Source organism: Pipistrellus hanaki, assembly GCF_964339955.1.
Source record: "Pipistrellus hanaki genome assembly, chromosome: 8".
Lineage (NCBI taxonomy): Eukaryota > Metazoa > Chordata > Mammalia > Chiroptera > Vespertilionidae > Pipistrellus > Pipistrellus hanaki.
In genome coordinates, this window is record NC_140510.1 from 51,103,783 (window position 1) to 51,118,650 (window position 14,868).

Below are 14,868 nucleotides of genomic sequence, written 5' to 3' on the forward strand. Positions count from 1 at the left end.
CACCAAGATAAATCAGATATTTTTATTGGATATTATAATGGTCACAGGAAGCTTGAAATACTATTTATGCTCATCAACCCTTCAAAATTATGATAGATATTAGACCTACTGCTGTATGTTAACAAGTGCATTGTATTAATCACTGTGTCATTATATCATAACAAAAAAATTGAAAACTACATTTCAATGCAATTGTTTTTCTTTGTAAAACTACAAGTTTTATTTTATGGATTTAAAAACATTTATTCTGGAACTAGGATTCACTAGTTGGCCATAAAAAGAGGTTAAGAACCTCCATATTTACTGTCATTTCATTCTGCCTTCATTTCTGTCCTTAGCCACCATTTTAACCACATTCTACATATCCTAATTTTCCTTCCATGTCCGCAAGTTACTTAAACAGGATAGCCTTTCATATGTCAACTCCTGTGGAGTACTAGTCCCTTAGATGAGAGGATTCTTACCCTCCTCACCCCCACCCCCAAGCCAGGCTCGCTGTTTGTATAGTTACCTTCTCACCTACCAGGAATAGATGCTTACATCCTCTGCTTAGGCCTTCCCTCCCTTCCCAGACAAGGTCAGCATGCCTTTATTTTCATGCATCAAGCTTGTCATCACCTGTTCAGTTTCTACCCATCTAGACATGCTTTCATGTGGGCAAGGCCCAAGTCTGCCTGACTCACTGTCATATACCCAGTCCTAGCACGATGCTGGATATTCCATGGGGCTCAATAAATATATGTGAATACACACATGAGTAAACCATTTTAAACTTTCAATTTGATGTAATTTGAAATTTTTTGATTTAATGTATAACATGCATTTTTCATGTTATTTTATTTACTGTGAAGCTGCATAATATTCCACTGGGTAGAAGAACTTTAATTTTCCTCATACTGATCATCTTGTTTACAGTTTTAATTAACATAAATAATGCTATAATGGACATCTTCATTCATAACATTTTATTTATTTATTTTTTTGCTTTGCATTAGGATTATTTCCTTGTTATTAATTAATTGGTCAAATGAAACATTTTTTTGGGGGGTTTCTTGATTTATCCGAGGGCATGGTTTTCTAAAAGGGTTTTCTCAATTTGGAATGCTTTAATATAAACAGAACATCTACTCAAGATTTTTCAAAGTACTCTAAAAAACTTTTGCTAAGTGTTAATCATGTCTTATGGATGAGTCAAAGGATTGGGTAAAATTCTGGTTGAAAAGAATTAAATAAGTAACTTGCCAGGGAAACCAATTCCAGCATATCATAATTGCAAGAGTTTCATTGAAATGTTGATGGAACTTGGGTCTCAACAAGGGCTGAGTCACATATGTTATCACCTTTTGGGAATGGCTAAAGGCATTTCCCCAAACCTGAAAAGGATGATTGTTTACTGCCAAATAGCTCAAGGCATTTTAATCTATGTGTTATTGCCTCTTACTGACTAAACACCCAACAGCTGTAGACTATTCCATAATCTGACAATTCTTCTATATGAAATCCTACCCTTTGAAGTATATATTATATCTCCACGTTGCCTTAGGACAATTTGTGTAAGAGGTCCTGAGACAAGGAAAACTTAGATCCTTTAGCTATGCTCCTCTGACCCCCAATGCTTTTCAAAATTATCTTTCATCTCTGGACTCTTACTAAAATTACACACAGTCTTTCTCCAGATTGCTGAACCCTTTTTAAGGCCAGAACAAGAACCACAGCGCGCCAAAACCGGTTTGGCTCAATGGATAGAGAGTCGGCTTGGGGACTGACAGATCCCGGGTTTGATTCCGGTCAAGAGCATGTACCTTGGTTGCGGGCATATCCCCAGTAGCGGGTGTGCAAGAGGCAGCTGATCAATGACTCCCCATTAGGGGATGTACAAGAGGCAGCTGATCGATGACTCTCTCTCATTGATGTTTCTAACTCTCTATTTCTCTCCCTTCCTCTCTATACAAAATCAATAAAATATATTTAAAAATAAAATAATAATAATAAAAAAAGAACCACGGCAGTAACTTTTCCTAAACTCAAAATGAGGTACACTAGTTTTCAGATTGAGTAAGAATATTTGTTAATAGAGAAATAAGAACTAAACTAAGATATTGTGCTAGGAAAGACAAATTTTTTTTTTTTAAATTGATTTCAGAGAGAGGAAGGGAGAGGGAGAGGGAGATAGAAACATCAATAATGAAAGAAAATCATTGATCGTCTGCTTCCAGCATGCCCTCTACTAGCGATCAAGCCGGCAACACAGGCATGTGCCCTGAACTGGAATATAATTGTGACCTCCTGGTTCATGGGTCAACACTCAACCACTAAGCCATACTGGCCAAGTGGGAAGACAAATTATTTTAACTTAGATATGAATTTTGCTGGTTAAATTGGCAAAAATCATCATAAAACTCTGACAGAAGTTCAAATATTGGGGATCGAGGGACAAAATAATCTACTGTGACAAGAATTTCTAGTACTTATGTCATTTCATATTTGAAAGAAAATAAAGCACATTTTTATAGAGGTTAAATAATTAACAGTGTACAAAAAAAGAATTGTATACCAAGAAAAAATTTTGCAAGAAGCTAGGAATACAATGTATGGAATGACCATTTTCTCCTATTTTTCTTACATAAATGCTAGCAGGAACTTGTCAGGCAGGGGTATGTTTCTTATTCGGTTTACAACCTCTCCCCTGCTCCTGCTCCCTTGATCTCAGTAGCCAACCCTGGCTTCAGGAGGCCCACTTCTCTACATGAAGGACTCAGTTTTCTCCTTCAACAAATGGAGATGTGCTAATTTGTTCCTTCTTCTATGACTATAGCTATACATATATAGAGCTTATCATCAATCTATGAGATGGGGCATCTATCTTATTGAATACAAAAAAAAAAGAGCTAACCCATGACATTTTGCCCTGTCCATAGAGAGGGGAGCACCTGAGTCTCCCCCATTCAATTCCACTGAATGATATTCACTTAATATAAGCTAACCATATGACTGCTGTGTACAGGATGAAGTACCAGGAGCTGTAGGGAACATAATGGGTGAAATACATTAAGAAGGAGTAAAAAGACATTTCGTCCATTATACAGAAATGTGAGGAAGACCATGAAGGTCCTTCTACATCTTTAAATGTCCCACTGGGAAAGCCAGGCTCATCGAGCCTTAATGTCCTGGAATGAAAACACAAGTGTAGTAATTACTCTGAGACAATAAAGGAAGCACATAAAGAAGAATGTAACTGCAGATCACTGTTGCATGGCAGGATGGCATGAAATGATCCTAGAGTCAAGATAAGGACAGGGCCTGGGAATTCCTTTGAACAAATGGTTGCTTTTATGGTTCCCATTTATTGAGTGTCTGTTCAGTGGCAGGCATGGATCCAGGCACATTTATTAGTTCATTAATCTTGACAGCAAACTGGGGAGTTAAGTATTAGTCCTCCCATTTTATAGATGGGGAAATAGAAGGTCAGTGAACATGACTTGGTCAAGGTTATATGGTCAGTGAGAGGTGGAGCTAATCTGAACTCAAGCTCATGTTCTTTTTACTATGCTATACATGCAAAGTAGGTAAATAACACTCAAGAATCATACCCTGGTTAATTAATATATCCCTATTCAAAGCCACTGAAAACTTAAAAAAAAAACAAACAACAAAACATAACTAGTTGTAAAATAGGGTACATGGAAAGGGATAACACTTTCTGAGGTTTGAGACTTCCAGCAGTATTATCTAGTGAAAAGTAATCTCAAACAGCCTTCAAAAAGCATTTGCAGTAAAGTCCATGGACCTTCATCCAAAGGTAACATATCCTGGTAGTGAATCTGAAGGAGACTGCCTATGTGAATGACTACTTCCTATGTGAATGACTCTGAGCCAGTATTTTCCCTCTCTAAGTTTCACTTTCTAGCATTCACCGGAGGATTGTTATGGTCATTAAATAAGATAGTATATGTAAAACAGTTAGCACATTAGTATCAGGCACATAATGATCATTCAGTTACCCATTAATTATTACTAGTACTGCTGTTAAGATTATATTTTGCATATAAGCCTAATAAGGTTGGGTCTGTTTTTCTAGAATATGCTCTATTAGGTGCAGCATAATGGAAGATGATAGCCGACCACCTCTCACTGATTGCAGCCAAAAGGGACAGCTGAAATAAGATACCACAGGAGGAAAAAAAAAAAAAATCCAAGAAACTAATTACATCAATCATAGGAATATTTATCAGGTTTCGCATTTGCAAAGCTTTTTCATGATTATTTCATTTGCTCCATCCAACACTGCTGTGAGGGCATTATTTGTACTTTGCAGATGAAGAAAGAGAAGCTCAAAAATTCAACGCCTTCTCTGGAGTCATAGCTAGTCAAAAGAGCAGAGTACCACAGTCTATAGATGTGCTTGCTGGCCAATGCCATAGCCAGGAGTGGCTACTTAAAATTAAATATTCAGCTCCTCTGTAGCACAAGCCACACTTTCTGTGCTGAATAGTTATGTATGGCAAATGGCACTCATGTTGGACAACACAGATAACAGACTTTTTTTTTTTAATCACCTCAGAATGTTTAATTGGATAGTGCTGTTGATAGAAATGGCAGCACCAAACCAGTACTGCATAATACTATGCCCGATGTCTATAACAGTAAACCTGATTTTCAGAGAAACAAGTCAGAAAAGATGAAAATACTATAGAAATTTTTCTATAAAAAACACTTTAAGCTTTATATTATAAAGCTATATTTGTATGACACTAGCCTCTAAGCATAATCAAAATCAGGCCCAGAATCTTCTAAAGTGCCTAATATCAGTGCCCTTGCACAAAGAATCTACAAATACTGATTGAGTAGTTAGTTCTATTTGATCATCCACCATTTCAGAAAAATATGTAATTTTAAGAGAATTCTTCCTGAATCAAAAAAGTGAAATTTCATAAAAATGTAAGTAATGACCTTTGCTAAAATTTCAAGGTCACCTACGGTTGTGCATTTATGAAATCATTCAATGTGCATACAAAGTCTGTTTATATTTCAGTATAATTTACATGCAAAAAAGTTTTTGAGGAGGTATCCAAGATTTGCTTTTTTAGAATGTTTTATAACATATTCCTAGTACACAATAAGTTAATAGATCCTCAGTAAATCATAAGTCAGTCTTAATTTTTGGTTTACTTTTTTAGAGCAACAGTGGGTATTTCTTTCAGATGTGGAGAACCTAACAATAAACGCTCAGCATTACATGGAAGAGAAGAAAAGAAAATGCTTAAAAGTTTCAGAAGTTAGTTTTCAGATCATGACACACTCTTAACTACCTGAGTGTCTTTAGCCTTGCCTGGCAGGTTGCTGTGTCAAATTCAAGGTGCACAGGCAAAGACGGAGGCAGCTTCATTTTTCAAATTGACTTTGAAAGTCTTAATGATATATGCACATTTCATGAAAACATGAGCCCTAATATAATGGTCTGTTCTCCTTAGACAGATGGGACTCAATTTATGTTCTACTTGATTGTACCCCAGAAGTCATACTTAAGATGTTTGTCATAAATATAGTTAATCTATTATTTTATGAGGGATACTAAATCTCAGCCTCCTGGATTTGGATAGATGTATGCCAAATTTATGACGGTGCTCATCTATAAATGACAGACGCTGCCAAAGCAGAAAACTATCATTTTTTCCTACTCAATATCACAAGGTCCTGTTGCTGGAAACAGAAAGGGGGAAAGAGGCAGTTACGAAGACCTTGCTAGCTAATCGATGGAGTCCCACGGCAGTCGGCGGAAATGAGAAGTTGTCATTTGGAAAACCTGGCCCCATTTGTAACAACACATAAAAACTGTGAAACACACAGGGGGACCCATAAAAATGACTAGGCGAGGGTCTGTATTTGTATCCTTGGCAGAAAAACTCTTGGACAAAATTGAAAATGTTCTTTCATAAGGCAACAGGGTGGTCATAAAAAGCTGAACTGCAGCCCTTCCAGGCAAATCACATGGATCTATTGGTTGATAACTGCTCTGGGTTCACACCCAAGAGATTGTCACCATGCAGAAGGACAACAAACATACTGAAAACTGAAAGGAGCTGTTTTGAGCTATCCTATCTTTCTTCCTTCTTATGACTTTTCTGACATGGTCATCTCATAGTCTGCATAGTATGGTCATGGGTATGGGATAAATAAAATAATCTCCATGTCCCCAATGGAAATATTTCAGATGGAATGATGCCAAATGTTACTGAAAATTTGGATAGTGTTCAGAACAACTCAACTGGACACCCTAGGAGGCTGTTCAAGGCTCCTGCCATATTGGCGATGCCCTTCCCAATGTTGACCTCTATTTCAGTCAGTGTATTTGGCTTAGATACATAAAGCCTACAGTTGTCAAGCTGGAGCTTTGAGGGCATTTGTCATTTACCTGAAATGAGTGTTTTCATTCAAATGTGCCCTTGAAAAGACCTGTAAGTTCTAAAGCTTTGCTCTATTATGGTTAAATGCTACAAACAACAAACTGCATAGAAATGAAAGATTATCAATAAAGCAATGCCTTAATGGCCCTTTCAATGCCACGGCTCCAACTAAAAAATATAAACAGTCAGCAAGCAATTTAAAAGTAACATATGGCCCTTGCCATTAATTCTTTAAAAAGTGGTTTAGTGATCTGACTTTGCCCATTGGGATACTTGTATTTTCTCCCCCAAGTCAGAGAGAAATTTAGAAGTAATGGGAATAACAGAATAAGCAAGGGGCAAGGAGCCCTTAGTTCCTGCTCTAATTCACCTGGGATATGAGTTGTGGACCTCACACAGGCCATTTAACCCTTCCAAGACCCCAGGCTCTTTATTATTACGTTGGTAGCAGCTCAAGGTGGTAACTATTATTTTTCTTTGTAGTCCAAATATCCAACACAATAAAAAACACACATGCTAGGTTAGAAATTCTTTTAGGGCAAGAAAATTTCTTTCTGTTCACTGCAACAGTGAACAGAAAGAAATTAGTACATTTGGCAAAATATACAGATGTACTATACTCCATAGTACAGTAATATATATTTATTTATTGAGGGAGTAAATGGATATGAACTTAGTCGTATGAATCAATGAAAGATGAATACTAATTTCATCCCTACCAATTACAGGTTGTTGACAGGGTCATATGAAAACTTATATGTGACTGAATCTTATAAACTGAATAAATTTAAGGTGTTCCTACTGTTATATTTCAAGCAGAACATACTGGTTCCATCATCTTTGTTCTTAATTGCATTTATAAAAATATCTGTAGCATTTTAAATCATTCCATTGGCATTCATCTATTTAGACAGCAACTGATTAAAGGCTATTTAGCTCTAAATAGCTTTCCATGCTTTGGAGAACTAGAAATGTATTTTCCCAATCTTGATATTTAATTGATATCTATTGCTAAAGACTAGACATATGGACCATTAGGTTCACTATCAAAATATTTTTATCATTAGGTTGATTATCACAATATTTTATTATTTTTTAAAAATAAGGTTTTTCAAAGGCTCTTTTTTTTGAACCTGTTATGAGTGGTTAAATGCTGTCACAAAAGAACATTCAACTTGATGTATGGGACATATTATCACAGGGAGGTGTATTGTCATATGGCATTATGGCACTTGAACTCCAGGGAGAAATTTGGGTAAAGTGTCTGGCCAATATGTTCTCACCATCTTCCTAAAGCTGCCTAATGCTTGCTGTGTTTTGACCCCAATTCTCCCAAAGCACATTTCTCCTCCTTCCTACTATGCTTTGAACTCCCATTAATGTGCCATTAAAAGTTGGGATAGATCCTAGGAGACCATAAAAGCCATTTCTTTGGATTTTACATCTAATTCTACGCCAACTTCTAAAACGTGAACAGGACAGCTATTCTTACTTAACTGCCTTGAATGATACATTTTTCCCCCCTAATCGAGTGTATAATCCAAGTATGATAATACAATCTTTGACAGAGTATTGTTTCATAGAAGCAACAATATCCTGTAAAAGTATAGGAAGTCCAGAGATGATGAATCGCGTTCTTCCAAATCCTGGGTAACCTCCAACAAATAACTGCTGCAGCAGGGACCTGGCCTCAGTTTGCTGCTTTGTAAACTGGAGATAATATTTGACCTTAATACCTGATCGATCTGGGTTAAAATTAATTAGACTGTATAGATGCTCTGTTCTTTAAAAAAGTGTGATAACTAATCCACTATGTATTACCTATTCATTAGATAACACAATTGAGTGATTCTATGACATAAAGAACAAAAAAATCTTTATTACCAAATTTGTGGTAGCTTCCTCCTAGGCTGCAGAGTTCAGGAATCAGTATTTATGGGACCTAACTAACAATAGTCTTTTCCTACATAGTCTCTTTAGCTAATGGGGCTTTTCTAAACTTTCCTCTTACAATAATGGAACTGTTCTCCAATGGCCTTAGGCAGCCCCAGGAAAGCATTCTGGAATCTCTTCCTCAAAACCTACAGTGATGTGAAGAGCAGAAGAGAAGTGTGTGTGTGTGTGAGGGTGTGTGTGTGTGTGTGTGTGTGTGTGTGTGTGTGTGTGAATAACAACACAGAGATTTCTGGATGGGCAAACTGAGAAAGGGATAGATTATTTTTGTCTCCTTTAATAGACAGTGGTCCTCAACTAGCCACCAAGATGACTCATCCTTCTTGGGCGTTGAGGGCAGATGTGAGTGTGTGAAAGTCTATTAAACATCTAATTTCATGGTGTACATGCTAGCAAAATGAATTTTTCCTCTTCTCTCTGAATCATTTATTTTGAACTGACTCAGAAAAACTGCTGATTCACTGGAACTGTGAAATATGGACTCTTCGTAAAAGGTACTTCTACTAGTGGCCCATTTCCAAGTACCAACACTTGTCTATTAGTTAATTCACTACTTTGTACAGAGTTCCCTTAAACTCCTACAGTTCATTTGTAACTCTGAGGGGGAACTCTACAAAGATCTTCAAAAATCAAACTCTTTTATTATTGAGCACGTTTTCAGATCCATTTAGTAATGCCACTCTCTCAGAAAACTTCACCATTTTGCTCCTCTATTCCCCTTTATTGTGGTCAAAGAATACAAAAACATCTATTCATAGATAAATTTAAAAATTCCTTCACTGACAAAATCTAGAGCAAAAATCAAACATAAAATGAATAGAAAGGAATCATAAAGTCAGTATTTTAGGTCCACTTCTTGACTTTTGTCTAAACACACTGTAACCAAGCAGCCCATATATACATATACACACACATATATATATATACATATTTACACACACATATGTACTTAAATGTATATATTTAACAACATGGAATGGTAACATATCAAATGCTTAGATTCCATGCAAACACATAACCTCCTGTGAAGGAAACATATTAATATTATAAAAACAAATCATGGAGAAAACATGCAGCAGCTGAGTAGAGGACAATGGGGGTGGGGCAAGGGACCAGGAGGAACACAAAGAATGTAAAGAACAAAAAGTGTCATTGACCTGATTTGTCAGAGCTGTTGCCTGTGAGTGGAGTGATGGAGCAGCTGGGGTTAGCCTTTGCGCTGTCCTTGGAAGAAACCATTTTGGGTTTAGTTTTCGTTGCCTCTAGTGCTTTGACCTTCTTGGCATGTTTACTTCCTTTGTAGTGGGCCTCGGCCTGGCTCTACAAAGGAGAACAAATCAGGCTCATTTTTGGCTACTTACAAACACCACAATGGATGATCATGCAGGAAAATATACATTCAATCATATGCAACATGGACATTTACCACTCAGAACTCTCTGTTTTGGCATTTAATGAAGTGGTAGAACAGTATCTAAGGGGTTTTTGCACACCAAAACCTTCTCTTTAACACAGAAGACCTGAGTCTTTGAGAACCAGAGAACAACAGGATAAAATTGTGACAAAGGTAAGCTTTGTTAGCAGTGCCTTCTACACCATCTGATGGGATTACTTTTCAAACATTGGCTGGTAGCAAGGTGCTTTGAGTTTCCTACCCATGCATATTCTTCCACAACCATTTCATTTTGTTTCCTCCTTCAACTAAAAACCCGTCTGCCCTGAATCTGCTTCCTTCTGGACTGTGCTCTGAGAGCAATTGATTTAACTAAGCAACTTACTAGTGAGTAAAGATGGCACTGCATTTTGGAGCCACCTATATGTGCTTCATATAACATTTTGATGATTTAAGTTCTGAAATAGGTGATATAAGCCACAGAGGGGTAGGGACAGTCCATGTTTCTGATTTCTGATATGATTTGGAAGTCAAAGCCATTATTGTTACAGTCACATGTACATGAAGCATGGGTAGAACCGTGACTTCAATATTGGATCAAAAGGAAGAAAAGAGATAAAGACAAGTGACTTACTAAAAACCTTAAAAAGACAAAAACAAATTACAGCAAACCAAGAAAACATTTAGTCTATTTATTGACATTTGGAAAATTCCTCTCTGATGAAAGAACAAGGATTTTATTTTTTGGCATCAAGTACTAATGTAGATACTAATAAAAGAATATGTATATTCACTTTGATTTCATTTTGAATAGACCCTGAAAATATAAATACCTATTTGGTGAAAAAAAAATTAAACATCCATTATATGGCATATTAGCTTACTTATAAAAATGAAATGGATACTAAACTATCATATAAAATTAGTTTTGGTAAGAGAATTTCTAAAGTAATAACTCTTTTACATCAGTTCTCCTTATATAACTTTATGTGTTTGAAGATTACTATACCAATGCTTTTATTCATTTTCCTCAGCAAGCAGCATATAAGTGATGTGTGCATGTGTGTGCATGTGTGTGTGTGTGTGTGTATGTGTGTGTGTGTAGGTAGGTAGGTAGAACTGACAGTAGACAGAATGAGCCAGGTTATAATTCTATGTTTCAACAACACATATATATATGTATATATATATATGTATATATATATATATATACACACACACATATATATATACATATGTGTGTGTGTGTGTGTGTGTGTGTGTGTTTGTGTGTGATTTTTCTAGTGTACTAGTATAACCCCAATTACCCAAGGTCAGTGACCTTGTATTTACTGTACACAGTCCCTAATTTTCTGAATATCTATTCACAAGTGTTGTTTTAGATCATCATTGACTTATTATTGCTCTTTGTTGGTTTGCTTAGGGTCTTCTCATTATGTATTTTGTTGAGCTGTAAAAATCCCAAGGGAGAAGAAAAGTATAACATTATTTAAGTCTTATTTATTATCAACCAAGAATGGTTAAATCCAGCTAATATAGGTGGCTAGGTATAGACAAAGAAAATATACAAATAAACATTTAAAAATTGACAATGTGAAGTTATAATAATAATGAATATTATTAAGCTTTTGCTAAACATAGTTGTAAATGTATTACATGTATTAACTCATTTAATTCTTATAATACTTTGTAAGTTAGGTTTATTAGCCAGTACATTACAAATAAAAAACAGCATAGAAAAGTTAAATGACATATCAAAATTCACAAAGGTAGGGTGTAGAAGCCATTTTGCAGATTGAAATACTTACATGCTATTTAATTATATACCTATACACTGTACATATACATACTCACACTGATGTAGCATTACAATTTTATAAGGAGTGAAAAACTATACAAAGCACACTTTTAATCACTTAGTAAAAGATTATATTTTAATAGAAGTTTCTATGAGTAGGGAATATCTACTTAATTCATGAGAAATGTACTATCATAACATAGTATGCCTGATCCTTCTGGTGAGTAGCTAAGAAAATTCCCACTTTTTAGGTATTTAATAATTTCTACAGATATTAGGGGACCTAGTCCTCTATACTAAATAGTGAGATGTTTACTTTAGTGTCCTTTGGCTGAAGAAACTATAGTTCTCCAAATAAAACCTCCTAGCACAAGATAAGCAGAGTGTCATTTCCTCATAACTGGCATCAGTACAGAAAGTTAACAGCATCAGTTAGCACTTGGGATAAAGATCCAGGTAAATGACACCTCACTGGTTGCCAAGATGGGAAGAACTGTCCATAGCCATAATTCACTTTCCTTTTGAGTTGTACGCATGGAGAGAAGTACCACAAGGATTCTTAGCTTCTACTGGTCATTGTTTGGGAAATTTCCTGCAATAAAGACAGTGGCAGGCACCACTCACTCACATCAGGCATCCTTTCAATGCCCCTGTGATATTCTTGGTGGCAGTACTTTGCTATACCCACTACTGTCTCTGAGGCAGTGTCAACAGCTTCTAAATCCTTGGCAAATCTTCAAGTGAAACGGAGACACCATTAATTAGTAACATGATTAACATGACTTAATTATCTAGGAATCTCCTTATCTGAGAAGTGAAAGAAGTAAGGATAAGAGCCAAAAAAACCCATAAACTAGGCAACACAATCAAGCTCAATAAGCAATGGCTCTTGCATCACTTCTAGGAGACCTGGTTGACCAAACTGACTTGTACTTCACACTTTAACGACTAACCAGCAGACACATATTTGTCTAGCACTAATGGCTTGTTTTCTGCCTCCACACCAAAAGTGATACTGTGCTCCCAACTAGAGTGATAAAAAACAAAACAAAACAAAAAAACCCTCTTGCTAAGACCTTCCAGAATTAGAGAGCTGTCTAAAGCACCATTCTGACCTCCATGCAAGAATTCATTGCTATCTAGCTTCTCCTCTCAGAGGTCTCTCTGGTAGCCACTTGACTACCCACTGGCAGAGAAATAGCATTGACAGGAAATGATTTGTTTTTTCTTTCATTCATATCCATTTTTGTTGCTAAAGCCACTCACTTTCCCAAATCCTCTACAATTCTTGGGACCCTATTGGTGAAAACAAAATGATACATAACAAGATAATGTATTGGTTTAAAAATAAAAATATAATGAGAAATTTTAAAATCCACTGTGCTCTTATTTCTAGCTTTTATGTTATTTCTAATTGTGCTTGAGAGTAGTGGCTAGGCTGTTGAAACATGTGTTGAATGTGTTCACTTTTTAGAGAAACTCAGAAAATGGCTGGGAAAGAAGATGTCACAGGAGAAAATCTTCAACTATTTATTTACCAATTAAACCTTTTTTTTTTTGTTTTGCATTTCAAAAAGTAATTTGAACTATTCCCTTAATTTAAAAACATTCATCACTAAAACTATTGGCATCTTCTTTATTTCCGGGGCAAATTTCAATGTGTTAAGCAGTGTTATATGGGAAATAGCAGAGGCCAGTTAATTTTCAGAAAAACTCCATACACTGAAATGCCAACTATAACAGATGTCAAATGACCTGACATAAAAAGAGGCTAACCAAACAAGGGGAAAACCTGGTTATTTATTCCACAAAGAATTGTTTAGCACCTGTCTTGTGCTAGACATTGTGAAAGATTTAAAGCAAAGACCCCCTACTTGCATGACTGGTAAAAAAAGACTTGCATACAAATAACCAGAACCCGGAGCCGAGAGTGGAAGTGTAAAACGGGAGGTAAAGAACAGCAGAGGCTTATGGGTGATGGAGGAGAGGTAAATCTCTTCTGATCGCAGGGGGTCACCAAAACTTTATGAAAAAGGGACGTGAGAGCTGTGTCCTGCTCCGGGACAGAGCTCTGAAGTGGCGGCGTTGACAGGGGAGGTATGTCAGGCAAAGGGATCAGAAGGTGCTGGGAAGTGAAGTTCTGTGAACTATGCAATGTTCCTTGAGCAATCCGCCTTTCTGTGTCACACGCGCACAGAGATAAAAGGAACAACAGGGAAGAGCTGCCACATTGTGCTACCTTGAAAATTATCTCCTATAAAACAAAAAAAAACATGATACTGCAGCTGTCTGAAATTTCTTAAGAAGTTCTATTTGTAGGCACCTTGTATGGATGGTTATGAAGATGTTGCCTTTATGTCACAGATTTTATCCTCCAAACTATAATAATATATTAAAAGAACAAATGATTTCTATTGAAGCTTTCAGAATTATTTGAGATAAAAGCATGGGATTTGAAATACTATAGTTAAACCTATTAAGAAACAAACTAAAGATTACTGAGTAATAGCTAGATAATTACTTGAAGCTTTGCTTTCCTATAAGACTATTTTAAACTATTAAAATGCTCTTTCAAATACTTTTTGCACTGACAAGACCACACTCTCTCAGAGATGAAGCTACATTGTTAAATGCACTCAGAAGAAAGGCTTACGTAATCCAAAGCCTGCAGGTAAGTCTTTCTGTTTATACTTAAAATAAGGCCTGCAATATCAGTAATGACATTCTACTGGCTTTGATATTCACTCCATTCAATCTTCATCTACTATGACCTGTGGGAAACAAAGTCTAGGAAAAATTATAACCATTATGAGATTTTTAGCTTAAAAAGATACAATTTATTTGCTAATTTCTAATTTCTAGCTAAGTGAAACACTCCAGGTTTTAATGGCTTGTTCAGGACTACTACATTACGTTAACTCTCTGGGGGTGGAGGGCACTCACATGTATAATTCAGTGTGGATAGTGTCCTCTGATTCTTGCAAGGCTATAGTTCTGGCTGTGGCATGTCATAATTATTGGCTTTATAACATACTAGAGGCCCATTGCATGAAGATTCGTGCAATAGGCCTTCCTTTCCCTGGCTGCTGGCACTGGTTTTCCTCTGGCATCCGGGACCTGGGCCGCAGCAGAGCCAAGCCTTCAGCCTTCAGTCTTCAATCTTCACTTGGGTGGAGCCTTTATTCTTCACTCCGTGCATGCATATGCAAATTAATCCAACAGCTTTGTTGGGTTAATTTGCAAACTCACTCCTGATTGGCTGGTGGGTGTTGCAGAGGTATGGTCAATTTGCATATTTATCTTTTATTAGCATAGATATG

General features: G+C 36.4%; 1 protein-coding gene across 8 annotated transcripts in view; it reads right to left on the reverse strand.

Annotated features, from left to right (window-relative positions):
• Positions 1–14,868, reverse strand: part of ZNF385B (zinc finger protein 385B) — a 342,481-nt gene that overhangs the window by 12,044 nt on the left and 315,569 nt on the right. For all 8 annotated transcript variants that reach the window (XM_084892614.1, XM_084892609.1, XM_084892607.1 and 5 more), the window contains one exon: positions 9,515–9,677. In XM_084892614.1, coding sequence (XP_084748740.1) covers positions 9,515–9,677 — 163 coding nt within the window. The remainder of the gene's footprint in view (positions 1–9,514; positions 9,678–14,868) is intronic.